The sequence below is a fragment of the Tachysurus fulvidraco genome, chromosome 5 (genome assembly GCF_022655615.1).
Source record: "Tachysurus fulvidraco isolate hzauxx_2018 chromosome 5, HZAU_PFXX_2.0, whole genome shotgun sequence".
Taxonomy (NCBI): domain Eukaryota; kingdom Metazoa; phylum Chordata; class Actinopteri; order Siluriformes; family Bagridae; genus Tachysurus; species Tachysurus fulvidraco.
The window spans coordinates 24,322,086-24,345,100 of NC_062522.1; the positions used below are offsets into that span (position 1 = coordinate 24,322,086).

General features: G+C 40.0%; 2 protein-coding genes and 1 long non-coding RNA gene across 3 annotated transcripts; 1 reads left to right on the top strand and 2 right to left on the bottom strand.

Annotated features, from left to right (window-relative positions):
- Positions 1-533: 533 nt before the first annotated feature.
- si:dkey-43k4.5 (potassium voltage-gated channel subfamily S member 2) lies at positions 534-5,180 on the bottom strand. The gene is made up of 3 exons (XM_027146411.2): positions 4,934-5,180; positions 1,754-2,730; positions 534-1,338 (listed from the first exon to the last, which is right to left on the bottom strand). The coding sequence occupies exons 1-3, from the start codon at positions 4,941-4,943 to the stop codon at positions 811-813; spliced, it is 1,515 nt and encodes a 504-aa protein (XP_027002212.2). The 5' UTR covers positions 4,944-5,180; the 3' UTR covers positions 534-810.
- A 3,958-nt stretch (positions 5,181-9,138) lies between these two features.
- On the bottom strand, positions 9,139-10,080 carry LOC113642708 (odorant receptor 131-2-like). Its single transcript, XM_027146322.2, has one exon. It carries the CDS (start codon positions 10,078-10,080, stop codon positions 9,151-9,153), a length of 930 nt encoding a protein of 309 aa, XP_027002123.2. The 3' UTR covers positions 9,139-9,150.
- A 1,387-nt stretch (positions 10,081-11,467) lies between these two features.
- LOC125141150 lies at positions 11,468-19,603 on the top strand. Its single transcript, XR_007140504.1, has 2 exons — positions 11,468-11,612; positions 18,794-19,603. It is a non-coding gene; the product is annotated as an uncharacterized LOC125141150 (long non-coding RNA).
- The last annotated feature ends 3,412 nt before the right edge of the window (positions 19,604-23,015 follow it).

Sequence of the window (23,015 nt, forward strand, 5' to 3'; positions counted from 1 at the left end):
TTCACAAGCATTAAGCTTTTTTTTCTCTCAGCATTTAATATTATATTACCATCACCTATATACTATATTGAAAATGTATGTATTTTTCTACATATATATATATATACTATATTGAAAACTATACTAATACATCTGGAGAGATTCTAAACCTAAAAATGTGTACTTTTTTTAACAAGTATGTATGTATGGACATGCTTGTGTCAAAGTTGGGAAGGTTTGACACTGGTCTGACTTGCTTTTAAGTCTTTCCCACACATTCATGTAAAAATTCTTTGCTTAAGATTTTATTTATTTATTTGTTTGTTCATTTGTTTATTTATTATTATTATTATTATTATTATTATTATTATTATTATTATTATTATTATTATTAAAAATGTCAGGTCAATATTGTATGCTTGTCATATAGTGTATTTGTGAAACTCAATAAATATTCAGAGAGAAATTCTAATTAAATAATAATAATAATAATAATAATAATAATAATAATAATAATAATAATAAATAAGTAATTAAAAAATAAAAAGTAGCATTCCAATTGTACATACAATTCTTGATTAGCCCACATATAGGGATAAATCTATGCATTATTAATTTATATCTGGAATTTATATATTTCTGTAAAACTGCTTTGTGTTAATGTCCATTGGTAAGAACTCTATACAAAATAAAATTAAACTCAACTGAATATACATACAAAAACATATTTACATAAGGGGAATTATATATGCTCAAGTATAATTAAGGGTATGAACCGAGGGTTATATATCTACATATTTTTTGTACTACTGTAGATAATGGATAAATGTCTCAGAGATGATAAAGTTCTTTACCCCTTGAAAATGTATCATTCATCACACATTGTGTAGAAGATGCTGAAAGATTATGTACAAAACTGTAATTTACTATCCCTCCTTCATTCTCCCCATCTTGTTCTGCTTCCTTTTCCTCATCCTCCAAACACTGGCTATCACCTTCAGATCCTTCTTCCTTCACTTGTGTACGTCCCTTCTTGTTGTTATTTCTCACAGAAGCCTCCAAAGCCTTCTGTTTGCGGTAGAAATGCGAGAACTTGTTGAAGATGATGGTAATGGGTAAGGCCACTACTAAAGTGCCACCCAAGATACACCCAGAAGCTGCTAACTTTCCTGCCACAGTGACAGGAACAACATCCCCATAGCCAACAGTGGTCATGCTTACTGTACCCCACCACCAGCAAGCAGGAATGGTGTCCAAACCGACATCCTCTTCATACTCTGCAGTGTAAGCCACGCCAGAGAAGACAGATACGCCTACAGCCAGGTACAGTAGAAGGATGCCCACCTCTCTGTAACTGTGCTAAAAGGATAACCATGAAGCAGGGATGAAGGTGAACTGTATGACATTGTGAAATATTTTATTAAATAATTAACATCACATTAAATATAACTTTTGCATGACATTACTGTTACTGTATAAGTACAACAACAACAAAAATCAAAATGGTAGGTTTTTCTGAACCCCCCCCAAAACAAACAAACAAACAAACAAACAAAAAAAAAAACTCATGGGAAACAATACAGTATACAAGTCTATTCAGTTAGATTTACCTTATCAAATGGCCTGTCACCAGATACAAAATACATGTACCTAATAAACTGGGTGTATATACTGACATACTAAATATAAAATAGTTAGATATCTATGCCAAATCCTTTCCAGCTGATTGTCATTTTATTCTGCATTTAGTAATTTACTACCAGTGTTATCTTACCCGTAATGTAGCACCTAATGATCTCAGGCCTGTTGAGTGTCTGGCCAATTTCAGAACCCTGAAGATCCTCATGAGCCTAAAAACCTGAACTATTTTTCCAATGTTTTCCAGCTCTGATTCACTACCAGCAAGCAGGTCAAAAAAAAGTGTGATATAGATAGGTACCACAGAAACAATATCAATCATGTTTAAAGGATGAATGAAAAACTTCCGACGGTTTGGTGCAAGGATCATGCGTGTTACTACTTCAAAAGTGAACCAGCAGATGCAAAAAATCTCCAAAGCTTGCATGGTTGGATCCTCAATTAGCTGACCACTATCGTCAAAAATCTGGTACTCTGGGATGCTGTTGATGCACATGGTAGCAATTGACATTAGCACAACAATGATCGAAACCAAGCTGAAGAGCTTGCTTGGAATGGAATATCCTGGGTTTTCCAAGGTTAACCACAGGCACTTGCGTATATTACCAAAACGCATGTCCTGAAAATGTTGAATATCCTTGTTAAGGTCAGATATCTCATCCACAGTAGTGTCTACACTGCTTACATCACTTTCCTCATCCCAGGACTTGTGACGGTTCTCTAACCTGCGATCATGATAAAGATAATTGCAGCAACTATCCAAGAAAAACTCGTTTATGCCCCAGTACTCAATCTCCTGGCAGAAAGAAAATATGCATAGTTCCTCCATGATGTGCAATTTTCCAGTGTGATAGAAATGGAAGACATAAGGAAAGAGATTAGGGTTTCTGTCAAAGTAAAATTCCTTCTCCTGAAGGTCATAGTCATCGCAAACCTGCAAAATGGCTTCCACAGAGTCACAGGACAGAAGACGACATAGCCGTGTGTTTGGAAACCTCAGTAGAGTGCTAGAAGAGAAACTGTGCTTTAGACCACCCACGTTGACGTTAACCAGGTGGTCATCTGGATCCTGATCACAATCAGGAAGGTTCTTGTTCTCCATATTGTGTTTGTCTGTGAATACATAAACAACAACTTGTTATTAGTACATTTAGTAAAATGACCATTTAAAGTTATGGTTTCTTGACTTACTCTGTGTAAGTCATGTAAGTTTGTTAATGTTCATTGGTCAGTGATACTGTAGACTACACAAGCACAAAAACTAAACTTTAACTAAAAATTAATATCACAACCTCTAACATCCCTAACAAGTAAAAGAGATAGAAATGAAGCTTTCTAGGACTCTGGAACAGTGGGAAAGTTTTTAGAGATTAATTATGATAAATTTTTATGATAAAAGTCTCCTTTTGACTTATGCCTAAAAAAACTATATCAAGAACTAAACTCTAGAATAATGACAAGGAATTATGGTGCATTAAGCTATACAGATGTATATAGATATATAGAGTAATGTAAAATTATATATGATGCAATTGTCCAATCAGTTTGAAAAGAAAGTGTCAGTTCACAAACATTTCAATAAGTGACACAGGAAGGCACTTTGCAAATAATGTTGCTGCTTTTGTTTGATTGTGTGTGTGAGTGCCCAGAGGTCTGGCTCCAGATCCTGACCTTGAGCAAGATAAGTGCTTACTGAATATGAAAGAAAGGATGAAAAATGTTGGTTAGAAGAAGGAATGATATTGCTCACTTGAGTGAAAGGTATTCATTCATATTGTCTATTCAAATGATGGTAAATTTTCACTAATGATCAATTAAAATCAATTAAGAACATCTGCCTGCCATTGCCAAAAAACTGACTGCTGATTTATTGGTGAGCAGGAACATATAAAGGTAGCACGAAAAGTAGCACAGTGAGTTTTTCTTTTTTAAAGTGATTATAAATTACTGAATCCTTCTTTACCATTATATTTTCAACATGCATTTTACTGCCTATTTTACTAAGTACAGTACACTCTGAAAGTATTGGAACAGCAAAGACAATTCTTTAGTTTTTGCTATACAACAAAGACTTGGCTTGGGGATAAAAAGATTAATAAATGATGAACAATGACTGAATGACATCATCAATCAGTTACATTTTTGTTCCCTAACGCAGTGCCAACACAACAATGCCGTGTCTGAAAAAGCATCATAAATGCATAATACAGTTTCTCCAAAATTGATTGGCTGACTTTCTCTGTAAACTGTTTCTGTTGACTTTTGAATTTATTCTCTTGCTAACATCATTAGTTAAATAACAAATAAGGATTTGTGAGTCAGCTCCAGATACAGTCATGGATCATGAGCATATTCTTTCTTTGTTCACACTTTTGCTTTTCATCATTTTGTTAGACGTTCTTGCTTCCTCACCTCTGAATAAAATTATTTTTCCGCTATAGCTATTTAACCACTAAATTAATTTAAATAGGAGTGTCAAAGAAACAATCAAAGCTAATCAATAGAAAACCAATATTTAAGAACTTGAAATTCAAAAATGTTACTCTAAACAATTTAATGTTGGTGCTATTGGATTAATACATTAACTAAACACTGGCTACAGTTACAGTATATGGGTTCCTGCCTGTACAAAGACTGAGGTACCTAGTTTAATTGGTACACTTCTGTAATAGGAGGAATAGATAGACAGATACATAGATAGATAGATAGATAGATAGATAGAGAGAGAGAGAGAGAGAGAGAGAGAGAGAGAGAGAGAGAGAGAGAGAGAGAGAGAGAGAGATTGATTAAAATCTGGCATTTTGTATCTAATCTCAGTTTTGCTTAAGTATGCCTTCTAACTATATTACAGATGCTTGAAGTCTACTGCGTGAATGGCTAATACACTAATTGCTTGACTAATTGATTTGATAGCACTAGACTACAGGCTGCTGTTATGTATAATATACCTGCACACTCCAAAACTATACAAGCGGTGCATTATCCTCTTAAATGTTAGCAGACAGCTGCAGAGTTTTAGCCTAATTTACAGAGCTTAAATATTACAGTGCACTCTTCTCTGGAGAACTGCTCCTAGGCACTTTAGGCACTTAAGGATGAACTTACAGTAATCTATATTTAAAGAGAGTAGCTTCTGGCTGCCATTTTCACAGATAAAACATTATATACCAATTGTATATAAAATAGTGTTTTGTTTTTTGTTTGTTTGTTTTTTTTTAACCACATTCTAATAAAACAACAACGGTTTAACAATCCGAATCACCTACATATATATATATATATTAGATTTTTTTTATCGAAAAGTGCCATAACTCACCTGAAAACATGCAGAAACACGTGAACTCACGTTCTGCTTGTATGTTTCATTTCTTTTTCCCACGACATGTTCCGTATTCGATAAACAAGTTTCTCAATATAGGCTTTTTATGTGCTCCGCTTCCACCTCTGACGGAAAAAGAGACGAGGATTTTCGCCGCAAACGACGCCCTCTTGAAAACTGAGCGTCTCGCACAAAGCACGTGTCTCAGAGCAGCAGACCGGCACGTTTTTGTTTTTTTTTCCTCTTTCTATTTGCTGTAGTACCTCAGTGTCAGGTCACTGCACAGAACTGTATAATTCTATGTATAAGTATAAAAATCTATAGTTATTACAAACAGAGGATAATACAATCACTCATAAAACAGAACAAAACATTTTAAGAAGTCATTTTATTTAACTGTTTTTAAGACTAGATAGCACTAGTAATGTGAAATATAAACTGATATTTTCAATCAATACATAGAAAATAAGTGTCATTCAATAACCCATTAATAACGATTAAATCCAGGTATTGTATAATGAGATGCCGTTTGTCTTTGCATATTCATTTCCATTTTAAACAGGTGTGTAAATGATGAATGAAATCTGGCTTCCCTACTACAAATAGATATCGTATAACTGCAGTGATTTTGTTACCTTACTCTTTGTGCATCGGGAAAACTGATCTAACAATATTTATGGATGTTTGTGTCAATGTAGTTTACAGTAAGCATTATGCCTAGCCTCAGTAGTCACACAGTATTCACATATCCAGTGAAACACAGAGTGTAAACCACTGGTGTAGTCTACGTGATACGCAGGTATAAGCAGTATACACACTATGAAAGGCCAAGGATTTCCGTATACCCACTTAAAAAGCGTGAGGATACCTAACAATATTGTTTTGTGACAGAACTTTCATTCATAAATTCACCCCGCTCTGTGTTGCGAACACAGACTGTGGTCGCGATTGCGAATCACTAACGTTTTACTTAACTAAAGTTGGCCTTATATTCACAGATTCAAGTTTCCCGAGTCAATAGCTCCTGAACTAAAGGGTGTTTGGTGACAGTACACTGTAGTACAGTAAAGCTATTGATTTTTTAAATGTATTAAAAATCATAAAAAATCAACAAAAAGACATTTCCACAAAATAAGTGTTTTAGTACATCAATTAGGACATCAGTGATGTGTGATCTGAGTTTGATGACAGTACAGTGTATTACAGTAAAGCTATTGATTTTTTTTTAATTATGGAAAATCATAAAAAAATCAACAAAAAGACATTTCCCCAAAATAAGTGTTGTAGTATAACTATCAGGACATAAGTGTTGTGTGTTATGAGTTTGGTGACCTTACAGTGTAGTACAGTAAAGTTATTGACTGTTTTTATAGTCGCATATATCTTTTGCACTTTGCAGACGGTCTCTTGGAATCTGTTTCTCGGTCGTCTGCACATAGAGACTTGTGTATTGTGTCCACCGCGGAGGAAATCCGATTTTGAGAAAAATTTGGTTGTAGCTGTCTCTCTACATTACTACGATAAAAATGAGGTGTTATTTGTGTAGTAACAACCTTTAGTTCAGGTGCCATTGACTCTGGAAAATCGAATTTGTGAATATGAGGCCAACTTTACTTAAGTTAATGTTTTCGGATTATTGGGGCTTCCGTGGCCTGTGACCTGATCTGATGTCACTTACCAAGGAGGAAAATCAGTTGCTTGACTGTCTTTTTTGGCGCAAATTTGAAATTAACTAACTAATGTAAAAGAAGATATGAAACAAAAGCAGACTCAAACTACACTCTGAGTGTTTTCGGAAGCCTGCGCCTAATGCTACAGCAGCTTCGGGTGACATTTCACCCACAGCCCGAGTACAAATGTATTTGGAAAGCTTTGTAAACTACCAGTTCATTCAGTTCATAATATTCTGCAATGAAAGAGTGTTGGTGATAGAAATGAACAAATGTTTATTGTTCACTCTTAAATGTACATTGAAAATTGACAGCCGATAAAACCTGTGCTCCAGGTCCCATATTCATATATCATTTAAGGCTAAATGTAGCTCTTAAAGGTATAGTTCACCCAAAAATGAAAATTGTGTTATTTCCTCACCCTCAATTTGTTCCAAAACTGTATGAGTTTCTTTCTTCTGTTTAACACAAAATATGATATTTTGAAAAATGTTGGTAATCAGACAGTTGGCAGCACCCATTGACTTTCATAGTCTATATTTTTTCCTACTGTGAAAGTCAATGGGTGCTGCCAACTGTCTGATTATATTAAGCCCATGGGCGTAAATCCCGGGGGGGTGTTCCCCTCCCCCATTCCGAGGGTTGTCCCCCCCATCCGAGGATTGTCCTCTCAAAATAAAAATTTCAAAAAATATCGCACACTCTAATGTGAAAAATATATGCATGTATACCTAAATAATTGTGTAAGTAGAAAGAAACCCGCAAAAATGCATTTTTTCAGTTCATCTCACCTACTCTGCACACACCAGTCAGGTGTGCGGCTGTGGCTCAATTAATGTTGAACTCCATTAAGTAGGAGATTTTATTCACTTTAAATAAAGCGATTCTCTTTGATGTAGTTGATGCAGACTCATTCATAAATTAGTTGCGAAAAAAATGCTGATTACCGATCTGCTATATTAGCGATTAAAATATTACTTCTCTAGTTAACGTTAGCTTGTTTACAATAGCTTGTTGCATAGTGCACTGCAACTAACAGGCGAAAGCCGTTTCCCATGCATTGTTTTATTTGGGACGACTTGGCATAATGTTAATTTAACATTAACGGCCACAATTAGCATATTGTTTAGCTGTGTATTTACTAAATGAGCACTGTGCTACGTCCGAATTGACCTTTTTTTGTATAATCAATTTATATTCTGTTCTTAAGTGTCTTAATTAATTTTAAATAAAATTTTAGACCTTTTTTAATTCCTTGTTTTTATTGTTGTGATTGTTTTTTATGATAGTTTTACTTTCTTTATGTAAAGCACTTTGCATTACCATTGTGGCCATGAAAAGAGAAAAAAGAAACAAAATGAGAGTGAAATGCGAGGACAGCAATCAGGTCAACTTGTGTTCTCTTCAAGTTTGATATCAGCAAGAGCAAATAATAGTAAAGAACTTTATTATAAGCAACAAAAGACAGATGGATAGCTCCACTTCATATTGTCATGTGATGTGATTCTGTCTCTAGTCTCTATCTGAATAGCTAAATTAGCTGTGCGTGAACATTCGTGTGAAAAAACGGCGAAGGGCAACGGTGTTTATAAACGGCAGCTCGATAACCACGCCGCGCGTGAACATGCGTTCATATGCTCGTGCAATCGGGCACGAAAGGACATGCCCGCTTTCCAGCAGCAACATCTGTTTGGGGACCAGTACAAAAAGGAGCGTGAAATCACTCCTAAATGACAACGTTTATAGTCTCTCAATCAAGGTTACAACAACGTTAATGCAATATGGAAACCAATGGATTTACATTGGAATGGGCATAATGCCAGGTCAATAAGAATGCACATCCCTCAGTAAATAATAACCATCAGGGATCAAGTATTGCTCTCATGCATAATATAAAACACAGTGATACGGTATGGCAAGCCATTTTAGCTTTTATACATTCACATGATATGGATTTTTGATATCAACAATTCAGTTTTCAATACTTAAAATTTAAATATTAAGAGGAATATCAGGAATTACATTTAAATTCACTTGCTAATATTCAACTCAAAATGCTATTTAAAATATTCCATTCAATAAAGATTTGTTTATACCTCATTTAATTCTGTATTGTTTCACTCTTTGACCGAGACATGGAGCAAACCTTTTTTAAAAGGAGGGAGGTTTGTTTGAGGTTTTTTGTTCCCTGTTACAACATGGACAAAGTTAGAAATCGTATTTGGATAAAATCTCTCATAATTAATTTAATTATAAAAAAAATAAAAATACCCTATACAGTTTGAGGTTTTTCCATAAGCACTTCTTGGCCCAGTATGTTTCCATATATAATGCTCTTTTCAGTACTATCCCTACACGACAATAAAAACATAACCTCACATCCAAAAAACATATTTATTAGGAAGAATAATAGTTACTAGTTATACTTTTAAGGTGCTATAATTTATGCCAACAGCAAACATTAACAAGACAAACTGTATTTCTTACCTCAGCAGTAAGATAAACGTATAGAAACGTATATTTTTTGGTTGCTTTAAACATGTGCTAAGAGTTTGGTTTCTTGCCCACTGATCCAACCTGTGTGCTAAACCTACCAAATGTTAAATATGTTTTAATACATTTAAACATTTTTTGATCTCGGACTCCGTAAATAAGAGGACTTAGTAGTCTCGGAAATACATTAGCCAATAGATAGGTGATAAACATAAATGTACTTTTATAATTAGGGAACATGGCAAAAAACATATAGTTTATAAGTGGTGTGACATAAGCAAGCATGCAGAGGAGGAGTTGAATGCCATGAAGCAGAATAGTGTTCCGAGTTTTTCTGGCCATAACCTGATCAACAGTTGCAGCATTAGCTGCCTGAAGAACCTTGATGTATGTAAAAACCAGTGTCATCCACACACTTAACAAATACAATGTCTGCGTAAAGATTGTTTTGATAAGGTGCTCATTCGATTCAAAAATGCTCTTGTTGTAGCACATGGTTGATTTCCAAAAATAACTGATGGGTTGATTTAGTAAAGTAATGACAATGTCTGTTAGTGCAGGCACAAGGGCAAAAAGCCATATCAAACCGATGCAGATGTAGGTCCTTTTCACTGTACAAATGTGAGGATGATGCAGAGGTTTGCAGATAGCAACGTATCGTTCCATAGCCATTCCAGCCAGATTCAGTGCAGTGTTGTTTGAAGTTGTTGAGACTAACAGAAGCAGAAAGCAGCAGACTGTGACATTGACAAGTGGTACAGTGTAAGTCATAACATGCAGAGTAACTGACATGAAAAGCATCATTATGTCATTGATAACGAGGTGAATATATAAAATATATCTTGGGTCACTGTAGAACTTTGGATTTCTAAAAAAAGCATAAATGAACATGCCATTGATATAGGTTATAATGACACCTAATCCAACTGATATAAAATTCTTTATAAATGCACCTTCAAAAGTATCTCGGCTAATGTTCATTCTCACTGTAATTTGTATAAAACTGTAAGCAAATGAAATGAACAAATGTTGAGTGAGCTATATTGATGTTACAAGCAAGCAATTTATATACTGCAATTAAAAAAAAGTGCTAAGAATAAGTTCAAACTTTTATCAACATTATACTTTTACTATAATTCAAAGTTGTTTAGTAAGAGATAAAGCCTATATATACATTTTCAAATGTAGTCTGATGTAAAGATAATCAGATGCAGAACTGACACATGCTTTTGGGGGTTTTATACTCTTGTGTCCTGTAGCAGTGTGGTGTAAGTACTGATGCATGCAGTGACGTATAGCATTGATACATGCATAGTTGTTACAGCTGGAATAGTTTATTTTGACCTCTAGTGGTTTAAGTCTGCAAATACACAATGATATGGAGGAAAAACCTTTGTTTTATTTTATATACCTTTTGGCGATAAAAACAAAACAATTTTTTTACTTGATCTTTATAAAAATATGAATAATCTGAAACAATATGAAATTTAAATGTACCTGATTGAAAGTAAAATTGTTTGCCTTAAAACAGGGTTGTCTAGTTATATTTGACCAGTGTGGCTGCAAATTTTTGCCAAACAGTAACCACACTTTATCTGTTTATATTTTCAGAGCTGTCCAGAGACTAGGGTTAGGTTCCTGATTGACTGGAATGAAAAACCTGTAGCCTCACTGACTGGTAAGATTGGGCACTCTTGACCTATCATGTATTTAAAGTGTAAAAGAATGCTTTAAAAAATTGGTAATAAATTTCCTTATTTTGTTGACAAGTAGATATAACAAACACAAAAACAATCACCAAAACATGTTTGCACTCACATTAAACACAACTGAGGACTGCGAAGCTGACCTGATTTATTTGGATGAGAATTTACTCAGTTTGGTATTTCTGAAAAGCCTGTAATTTTGCGGAATGTTTGCGTGTGTGCAGATTTATGCATTTATGTCCCCAATCTTCCCACTCATTTTATATATATATATATATATATATATATATATATATATATATATATATATATATATATATATATATATACACACACACACACGTATATATGTATATATGTATATATATATACATATATACGTGTGTGTATATATATATATATATATATATATATATATATATATATTTATATATATATATATATATATATATATATATATATATATATATATATATATATATACACACGTATATATGTATATATATACATATATACGTGTGTGTATATATATATATATATATATATATAAAATGAGTGGGAAGATTGGGGACATGGGTGTGTGTGTGTGTGTGTGTGTGTGTGTGTGTGTGTGTGTGTGTGTGTGTGTGTGTGTGTGTGTGGCAGGAGGAGTGACTCTGATTACGTCACGGTGCAGGTTATTGGCAGCTCTACGGAGCTATAAAAACAGGAGCAGGCACGGTTACCTGGGATGCGTCACTTGGTTACTTGCCGCGTCACTAACGCGCTTCCGTCACTTCCCGGAACTAGATGTGAGTGCTTGAGACGGTAAGGAGCATAGATATATACACTAGATATCTCCTTGTATAGGGCAATACATTGGAACGAATGCGTCAATTGAGAAGCCGTCTTGGTACGGGGGACCCTCTCCTCTTAATACATTAGCGTCAATGTAGGTAAAAAAATAAATAAAATCACCATAAATCGTCATGAATGCGATTTCTAGTTTTTTTTGGTTCGTTCCAAAGGTCAGACATGTATACCATTAAGTCCAGAGAAAATTTAAGGTTTTGATATTAAGATAATCTACTTTTTCACAATATAATGCAGAGTTCTTGTAGGTGTAAGTTTATTAAATAAACCTATTTAGTAAACTTCAAATGAACAATCACTACTTACCTTATATCCTACTGCATGCAACACTGCTACAATGGTGTGACTATACATGTTCATTTAAACATTTAAATTGTAAATTAAATTGTATTGCTTTATTAAATATAATACACAAAGCAATTTGCAGGTGGAAGCAATCACAAATTCATGATGAACATAATGTGAAAGTTAGATACCAGTTGAGGTGCTGTTCAATCTTGTATTTATTCCTTTCCCGCAATACTTTTGCCACATTAAATAAGTATGTAATAAAGTCACATAAACAAAAAAAAAACAAAAACAAAGTTTGACTTTGATGCTGAACTGCCAACCTAACCGGTGACATTCTTCCAGGACTGTCAGCTGAATTAACCATTAAAAAAAAAAAAGTGTTTAGTGTCCCTGTAACTTGTCCATGACTGAGGTCTCTGTTTATCACTTGGGAATCTACAAACAGATTCAGAATCAGATTATTTTATTAAATACCATGTTAGCAATCAAAAGCTGTTTTCATGGCAAAATTCAATTACAAAAACACAAATATCATATAAATGCAATAAAAACGAAACAAATATAAACAGCAAGTCATACTATACATTTTTTTATTTTAAATTAACATACGATAAAAAAAAATCTAAAACCTTTTCAGGCATAATGTCATTAAATATGTCCTTAAGTAACTTGATAAAAGAGCATTCTGCTTGTGTTAAGTCCAGGACAATCTAATAAAATATGTTTGTCAGATAAGGGAATCTTAGAAAACATTTGTAAGTTGGGTCCTTTCACCTTTAAGCAAAAAAGCATGGGTCAATTTTTAACGTCCAAATTTTTAATTAAGAGCTTCGGAATCTACAAACATTGTCGGTTCATTTTCTAACTTCGCTCGGTGTTTCACTATGGGAATCGCTTTGGGCGTGACCAACTACAGAAGCTCTTATGACACCACGTCTGTCTTTGACAGACAGGTCGACCTGCGACCAGACTCCGCCTTACCTACATCAGCCAGGTCGACCCCTGTCTATGTCATTCGCGCTTTCTTCCCGTGGGAGACTGCAGCAAGCTCTCTCAGTGCATCCCGACTTGCTGATCTCGCTTAACTATTCAATAGACAGACCATTATTGGACTCCGTCGCCGAACGCAACATCAGTAGAGGGATTGTGGTGAGTGACAACCCTACATTTGGAATAGCGTCTGCGTCGTGGCGAGCTATTCTTACCTCTTGCTGCGTGTTTATTTACAGCGGTAGGAAGCATCTAATTTGCTTCGGTCTACGCGTCAAGGCGGACCTATCGGAGGTTTAATCCAAAGTCTAAGAGGCTAACGTGTTGTGACGAGTCTTTAGACTGCGCTATGTCGACGGCAATTACCCCCGCCAAAGGGCATGAGTCGAAGACTAAGGAGGTTGTATCCCGTCCTTGTCCATCATCATGTGGAGCTACCATCTCGGGCAGGGACCCTCATCCTATGTGCATAGTGTGTATGGGCCCGAAGCACGTTCAGACGTCGCTAGCAGACCCGCAGACATGCGCTCACTGTGCGTCATTGCCGGTGAAAATCGGAAAGGAGGCTGAAAGTGTCGGTGGCTAACCAGCAGGACCCTTGCCTGTCTGAAGCTGCCTCGACAGATATGGCCCATCTGCCGTGAGCTAGCAAGAGCTGGGTGGACATGATGGAAGCCGAGTCCCCGGACATGCCTCCGCGGTTCGATGGCCTGCTCATGCAGGTGGATGATGAACTGGGGGACGAGCACGCAGATGGCGATGCTAACTCTGACCTCCTCGATCTGGGCATGGACGACGAAGAGGAGGAAGACAATTCCCCCTTCCCAGTCCAACAGTCTAGACCACCTAGCACGGCCGATTTGGCCCCCCCTGCTGACAGCAGCCTGCACGAAGTGTGCAAACGGGCCGCGGCGAAGCTGGGCCTAGCCTGGCCAGCCGCCAAAGCTGCCGAAGGTGCCGTGAGAGACCTTTACGGTGGGAAAAGGCTGCCGCCGACCCATTCGGCAGCGAGACAGCTCTTGCCTGCGGTGCATGAAGGAGATGTCTCGATATTGGTCTAGCTCCTTTAAGAGTAAGCTCCCCACCAAGGGACACTCGATGTTGGAGATTCAGGGCATGGAGGAGCTGGGGTTGGCCGGACCGCCAGCAGTGGAGCCTTCGGTGGCGTATCACCTCCATCCGAATCGCCAATCTGTTTCCTCCTCATCGCAGTTTTCACTGCCGAGTAAGACGGACCGTTTGACCGCCGCGGCCTTTCAGAGGATGTACAAATACGCGGGGCAGATGTATGTTCGCTGAATGCTGTGAATTTACTGTCAGCATATCAAGCGGAGATTTTGGAGGAGATGGGGCGGCAGTTGGACTCAGGTGTACCGAACCCGGCACTCTGGGACGAAATCTGTGTTGTGAACGACCTGATTTTGCGCTCCTCACGCGGTGCGGTTCAGGGCTGCGGCCACGTAATGGGCCTGGCCGTGTCAGGTGAGAGAGCGCTGTGGTTAAATCTGTCAGGCCTGGGCGACGCTCAGAAAGCGGAGGTGATGGATGCCCCTTATGACCCGACTAAGGGCTTATTCGGGCCCGCTCTCGAGAAAATGAGAGAAACCAGCACCTCAGAAAACAGGAGGATGAGGCTTTTCACCTCTGTTTGCCATGCAAGCAGGCGGCGCGACCACCCTCTCAGCCGACGCAGCAGGGCTTCGCAGCAGCCGCAGCATCGAGAGGGAGGCCGATGACCGCGAGAGCTGTGAGACCTGCTCACAGCGGACAGGTCCGTCAGCGACCGCATCCGGATGGCTCCGGACCTCTGGGAAAGCATTCTTTTGCGGCCGCGGCTGCTAGGAATCGTCCGCCCCACCACGAGGAAAGGAAGAAAAAGCGTGCGACCTGACGCACAGGTTTTCCCCGGTCCTTCTCTCTCCGCCAGCAAAGAGAAGAAGGCGGGAGTTCAGCCCTTCTGTTCTGAGTTTGATAAGGGCTCATTATGTTCACTCTCCTCCAGTTCAGCGAACAGAGGGAGGTCAGAGCCATGTGCGGTGTCACCAAGCACTCACACACACAGGGGAATCGTTAATAAAACATGCATTATGGCAGCCAAGCCATGGGCTGAGGGTGATATGCTCCCCGGGTTCGAGACACACGACAATAAATGTTGCACTATCGCAGCCAGGCAAACAGCCGAGGGTGATATGTTTAAAAAACCCTGGAGAATGCAAAGACATGTAATGCGCTCCCCCAGTCCCACCGCTGGGGGCAGTGCTCGCTTCCCTGTCAGTGGGAGCCCGCACGGCGCATGTGATGACGTCATCACTGCGCGACGATGGCGGGGCGGAAGTGTACGGGGGCCTTCTCTCGACCCGCATAGCCAGCTGGCGCACATGCGTGGTTCATCCGTGGGTTTTAGCAACAGTTTCACGGGAATACAGACTCCAATTTACCATGAAACTGCCTCGTTTCAACGGGCTGAACATGTCGGTGGCCGAGGGAGAATCGGCTCGTGTGTTGACGACCGAAATCGAAACCCTCCTGCACAAGCAGGCAATCAGAGTGGTACACTGGGAGGAAAGCCGCCAGGGCTTCTATTCCCGTTATTTCGTAGTTCCAAAGAAAGGCGGCTCAGCCCTCCGTCCCATTTTGGATCTGCGTGTATTAAACAAGCACCTCAGAAAGTATTCATTCAAAATGCTGACACACAAGGTGCTGTGTCGATCGATTCGTCCAAGCAATTGGTTTGTGATGATAGATTTGGCGGACGCGTACTTCCACATAGATATTTATCCCTCTCACAGGAAATTCCTCAGGTTTGCATACCGGGGCACAGCATATGAATTCCAAACTATACCGTTCGGGCTGTTGTTAGCTCCGAGGGTTTTTACCAAATGTGTGGAGGTAGCCCTGTTCCCGTTGAGGGACAAGGGCATAAGGATATTGTCTTACATACACGATTATCTGATATGCTCGTCGTCAAGGGAGCAAGCCATAAAAGACGCAGAGATTGTCCTGAATCACCTCAGAGACCTGGGTTTCAGGATAAACATGATAAAGAGCCGGCTGGTGCCCTCTCAACATACGGAGTATTTAGGGCTCAACTTGGACTCCCTTTCGTATGAAGTCACGTTGACGGAAGAGAGAATAGCGTCTTTTACACCATGTCTCACTCGTTTTCAGAGGGGACGAGTGGTCCCGTACAGGCTGTGCTTATGAATGCCGGGGCTTATGGCTTCGGTGATCACGGTAGTGTATTTGGGGCTACTCAAAATGAGGGATTTTCAGCGCTGGATCGCACGCTTGCGTCTGTGCTCTCGCCGGCATCTCAGCCGACCAGTGAGAGTCAATCATGCGTGCGTCAAAGGGCTCAGACACTGGAAAGGCCCTGTGACGCTCAGATCGGGGATTCCCTTAGGGGCGGTGTCATCGAGAGTAACTATGACAACGGACGTGTCCTTAAAGGGTTGGGGAGCAACCCTAATGGGCAGAACTGTGAACGGCACGTGGCCACCACAGCTGATGCACGAACATATAAACTATTTGGAGCTATTGGCGGTGTGGCTGGCACTGAAACATTTTCTGAGTTTCCTCGAGGTCGGCATGTTTTAGTGAAAACGGACAACACCACAGTGGTTGCTTACATCAACCGTCAGGGGGGCACACGCTCCCTTCAGCTGCATCGGTTGGTGACGAAGCTGATCGTGTGGAGCAACACACAGCTTCTGTCTCTCCGGGCGACTCACATTTCGGGGATCTTGAACATTGGGTCAGATTTACTGTCCAGGGGAAATCCCCTTTACGGGGAGTGGAAACTCCATCCTCAGGTGGTGAACCAAGTATGGCAGAGGTACGGTCAGGCTGCCGTCGATCTCTTCGCCTCGCAAGAAAACACTCCTTGCCCTCTGTATTTCTCTCTGGTGGAGGCAAATGCACCGTTGGGTGTGGATGCTTTGGCCCATCGGTGGCCAGACATGCTTCTGTATGCATTTCGCCCTCTGAGCTTAATCTCCCCCACTTTAGCCAGATTGAGGGAGCAGTGTCTGTCATTGGCCATCCCGACATTGGGTGGCGGAGATAGTCCAACTATTGTCGGGGCAGCCGTGGCCCCTCCCCCCACGGAGGGACCTCCTGTCTCAGGCGGGGGGGGGGGGGTTTACCATCCTCATCCGGGCATGTTAGCCCTCTGGGCATGGCCCGTGAAAGGTGGAATCTGAATGCGGCTGGCTTGCCCTCGTCAGTTATACATACTATACAGAGTGCGAGAGCGTCCTCTACCCGCGCTCTTTATAGCAATAAATGGCGTGTTTTTGAAGAATGATGTGGGCGGAGAGTGACTATCCCTTTTCAGTCCTCTGTTAGGGATATATTATGCTTCCTCCAAGATCTGCTTGGTAAAAGGAAGGCTATCTCCACCATTAAGGTGTACCTGGCAGCTATTTCAGCCTGCCATGTAGGTTTTAGTGACAAGTCAGCAGGTCAGCACCCTTTAATAAGTCGTTTTATGAAGGGGGCGCGCCTCATACGGCCGGTGACTAGGCGGATGGTTCCTTTATGGGATCTGCCCATCGTCTTAGAAGCCTTGTCTCTACATCCTTTTGAGCCGATAGAGGCGGTGAGTCTTAAGTATCTCTCTCTTAAGACAGCACTGCTCCTGGCTTTGGTGACAGCCAAACGTGTGATTGATCTACATGCTTTGTCGGTTAGCCCGTCTTGCTTACAATTCGCTCCGGGGCTCACTAAAGTTTCTTTTCGTCCTAACCCTGCTTTTGTGCCCAAGGTTTTGGAGTCAGCATATAGGTGCCCGTCTACTGAACTGGCGGCTTTTCATCCTCCACCGTTTTCTTCTCCGGGGGAGCAGAAACTTCATGCATTATGCCCGGTGTGGGCTCTTCAGGCGTGTGTGGACAGGACAGCTGGTCTCAGAACTTGTGACCAGCTGTTTGTGTCTTGGGCTACTCCTCACACAGGGAAGCCGTTATCTCGACAGCGGCTATCCCACTGGATTGTGGAGGCGATATCTGTGGCTTATGGTTGCAGGGGTCTTCAGCCCCCTACGGGTTTGAGAGCCCATTCCACTAGGGTTATGGCCACATCGTGGGCCTTACTCAGAGGAGTTTCCGTTCTGGACATTTGCTCGGCGGCGTGTTGGGCAACGCCGCATACGTTTGTGCGATTCTATAGGCTAGACGTTTCGGAACCGTCATTAGCACACACAGTGCTGGGAGCCGGTACTACTGTACCCGTTTGGAAACAGTAATATGGGTGCAATCCGGGAGCTGTCTATATCTCCCATAGTGAAACACCGAGCGAAGTTAGAAAAAGAACGTTGGGTTACTTAACGTAATCCCCGGTTCTTTGATAACAGAGTAAGGTGTTTCACCAGCACTTCCCTTCTTGCACTTGGACGGGAAGATATCTCGTCATCTCTAATGACATAGACAGGGGTCGACCTGGCTGATATAGGTAAGGCGGAGTCTGCTCGCAGGTCGACCTGGCTGTCAAAGACAGACGTGGTGTCATAAGAGCTTCCGTAGTTGGTCACACCCAAAGCGATTCCCATAGTGAAACACCTCACTCTGTTATCAAAGAACCGGGGATTACGTTAAGTAACCCAACATTTTCTTAACTGTCAAAAACTAATGGTTAACTAGCATGGATTAGCTGCGGTCGTTAACCAAGGACTAAAACAAATCAACGGAACCAGAAATATAATTTCCTAACATTCAATATCATAAAACAATATCATTAATGAAAGATTCCATTGACTTTCTATAAAACCTTGACATCTGCGATTGGTAGGTATTTAGTCACATATGCATTAGAATGGGAGAACATGTCTAACAGTAACAGTCTCACTTTGTTTATAGGTGTCGTGACGGCCTGTAATTATTCCAGTCGGCGTGCTCCGCGTTTGTATGACTGCAGTGCTGTCCTGTTTCCAAAAGGGTTTTCAATCCGGTTTCCAGATCTGTTTCCAAACCTGTTTCTAAGTTTATCTTTTGGTTATTTTCCTTTTGTGGTTGTTCCATATTGTTTTGTCTGTTTTTTTAGTTTTACAATATATTATTGTTGAAGTATTTCATTTGAAATTTTGATTTGATTCTTTGGTTTGCTGCCGTTCTTCAGTTGCACTTGATTTCGTATTGCTTCTGGGGTTTGAACAGTTAATTTGGATTTTGATTTCTTAAGTTACTTTTTATCCAACTGTGTTGGATTTAGTTTTGATTTATATAATTTGGCTACAAATTTATTTTCCCTCTCACATTTTAATTTGTATTTTGTGGAAATTTGATTTATTGGAGCAACTATTTATTGGTTGTGAAATTTTAATTATATACTTTTGTTTTTTGAGTTGACTCAGTCTTTAATGTGACTGTGGTTGATGCCATATCTATCTTGGCAGGGCCTGAGCACTAGGGGTGAAGGACTGGTTTTTGGTGGTGGTATTTCCTCACAAGCGTGCAGTGACCATCTCACTGGGTGCATGTGTGTACACAATGAAGTACGGTGATTTACCTATGAGTGTTGTCTGTTTATCTGCTTTCTATACTGGTAAGCTCTAGTCCCTGTCTCTCAATTCATTCAAGAACGAGATCTGTAGATTGTTTGGCTGAAGAATGTTTCTTTATTTATTTTAATGTTTTAATGATGTCAATAAAGAGAACTTTGTATCGTTACCTATGTCTCTGACTCTAATTGGTGATACGAACTTGTGTATGCCAGTTGTAGGTGTCCCTTTCAAATTCTTTGGGTGAAATTCCCAAGGTGGCATAGTTGAAACTGATATATCTTTATTTGTATTTTAGTAATAAATGTTCTAGCACCTTCATACCCCCTCCCCTCTTACCACCACATATATACTATACATTCAGAAATGAAGTAAAAATATGGCCAGAAGAAATGTGCAAAATGCAAGGGACAAAAATAAAACAAACATACTTCTAGGGCTGTAGCTCATAAATTTGGTGAAATGTTATTGAAACGGTGCTCAGGAGGAATATCCGTTGTCAGCGTAGTCTCAGCGCTCCCAGCTGCGGTGCCTCCCTTTTATACACCGTAAAACAAGGGACCATTTTGAGTGTCGTATCCAGAAACGAACCCTTAATTGCAGAGGTACTGTACTGTGCATGCGGTGAACGCAAGTGCTGATATTGATGTACGTTTGGACTGGCTCCTTTTTTTAGAAACTGACTTTGGCAGATGTATCGAAACAAAGTGTCTGTTATGAAATTTGATGTTAGATAGTTACTAACATCGGTTCATGTAAGTTGCACATACTACACAATGCGTTCAGGGTGCAAATCCACACTTGCTCTCTACTTTGTATTGGCTGTTCCATAGTTGCCCTGTCTGTCACGAAGACTTAATGACAGCAACTTTTTGTAAAGTGCCCATGCCTATGTTTTGTATGCACCTGTGTATTGAGAATGTCAATGTGTCAGAAAGGGGATTGGCTCTGGCCACATGTCAAACAATACATCGAGATGGTAGAGAGAGGTGAACTACCCAATTCCAAAAGTAAAGTCATTTGAAGAGCACTGCACTGTGCTGATCCTCTCCTCCCAGTGAAAGTGGGAATATTCAACAGCATTGCGAGAGAAATCAACCCTTTCCTCACTGTGTATCAGTCTGAACAACCCATTCTGCCTTTTCTCTCTGGTGACATTTACAGACTGATTAAACATAAAATAATCATACAGTAGATTGTGTGATTCCTAATGATGTGTTATTCAATACATTGCATTAATTAGACATGCACAGAAATATAAAATGACATTTTTTCCTCATTTTCCATTTTATAATCTAGAGCCATATGTTAAATATGTTGAAATAGTTTCAAAATAGCTAATCTTTGTGTTTATTTTTGTCAGATGCAGGGCAGTGGATTGATTAAAACACTTGCTGTATCCCATTTCTCCTACTTATACTACTGTACGTACTAAGAGTATGTACTTTTTTTTACGGAAACTTTTATTTATTTTCCATGGACTCACGTTAATCCATTTCTAAGGGGTTCTCAGGGTTTGATGTATTATTTTATGTAACTGTTAAATAAATGGTTAGTTTGTATTCTAAACTACAAAGAATTGTTATTTATTTTAGTAAAAATATAAAACATGAATTTTTCTTCTTTTTAACATTTATACATAGACATTTCAAAGTCTTCTTGGGTCTAAAGAAATGTACCCGACCCGAAGTGACCTGAATCACTTTTTACCCGAAACCAACGTGCACATATATATATTTTTTAAGAAAGACCCGACCCGAGACAAACCCAAAAAATTTTTTTAACCCAACTGGACCCGAATGCACACACCGATGATGACCGTGGATGTTTTACCTCAGCATATTCATTGTCTGACGAGGACTCTAAAGTAACAGCTACAGCGTGGATTCAAAAGTGATTGACAGGTCTGTTTCGCCAAAAATTAGCTTACCGCCAGCAACACGATGTCGCAAGCAGTCTTGGCAAACAGAGGAGAGGTTGGAAATGGACTCGAGTCAATGCACACACGCGAGATACAGTAGTTCGGATCTTCTCGGGTCCGTTGGGTAAAAACACATTAATTTTAAATTAACTGAGACCCGATGGCGCTATTATTATACCCGACCTGTGTCCGAGGCATACGTGAAACTTTTAGACCCAAACCCGCTCGGGTCTCGGGTTGGACCTAGGGTTTTCGGATCTAAGTGAACCCGTGAAGACCTCTAACTAAGAGTCATTGAAAAAGTATGGAATACTATTGGTAAAAATGTGTACAAACCCTATTTATATATTATGATGCAATGTGCAATATAATCCATAGTGTACTACAGTATGACATAAGGAGCACATAATATGTATGACATTCTTTAAAAATATCATTCTGTATTTTCCAACTTGGCATCAGGGAGGGGGCAATAGTGGGTGAGGAATTTTGGCTATGAATAGCAGAGCTTTTAATAAACAAGAGCAGTTTCTCTGTGTTATGTGATTAGTGTCCATGTGCATATACTGTATGTTTTTCTCCAGTCACATCTAATTCACATATTTTAAGTCATTAAACACCAAATTTTTTTAAATGAATTATACTTTATTTATGTGAATCCAATTTCCTTGAGTTAATTACCAAAACATGGAATCCACAACACCCCAGGGTCCCCTTTATCTCCAAGATCCTAGAAAAAGTTATGCTTATACCTCCATAGGAATAATATTCATGAAATGTATCAGTCAGGATTCAAGCCTCATCATAGCACAAAGACAGCACTAGCTAAAGTTGTAAATGACCTGTTACTGGCCTCTGGTCAGGGTTGTGTCTCTTTTTTAGTGTTGCTTGATCTTATTGCAGCTTTTGATACCATTGATCATGCTAATTTATTTGATAGGTGACAGGACTCAACCCGGACATTTTGCCATGTGCTTCTGTTTTTTTACATTTACATTTACAGCATTTGGCAGATGCCCTTATCAAGAGCGACGTACATAAGTGCTTAAATCTCTATAATTGAATACATTAATACACGTTCACTAGGTTACATACTTAGTTTATGTTCCGTGTCACGTGTCTGCCCCGCCCTTGTTTACTCCTCCCTGTCTCTACAATTTAGTTGTCAAGACGTGGGTCTGGCCGCGGTGCGTCAGGGGTTGCGTTCGGCATTTCACCTCGGCTGTGGATGTCGCTCAGCCCTTCAGCTTGGCTGTGGAAGTCGCTCGGCCCTTCAGCTCAGCTGTGGACATCGCTCGACCCTTCAGCTCGACTGTGGACGTCGCTTGACCCTTCAGCTTGGCTGTGGACGTCAATTGACCCTTCAGCTCGGCTGTGGACGTTGCTCGGCCCTTCTGCTCGGCTGTGGACATCACTCACCCCTTCAGTTCAGCTGTGGACATTGCTCGGCCCTCTCTGGCTGTGCCGCCGTGTGCCTTGCGCCCCCCCACCTGCCTCACCATGTGCGTTGCTCCCCCATCTGCCTCGCCATGTGCCTTACCATGTGCCTTCCTCCCCCCAACTGCCCACCCACCCAAACCCCTCATGGGGTTTAAATGGGATTAATTTCCACTGTTATGCTGATGATACACAGTTATATATCTCATCAAAACCAGATGAA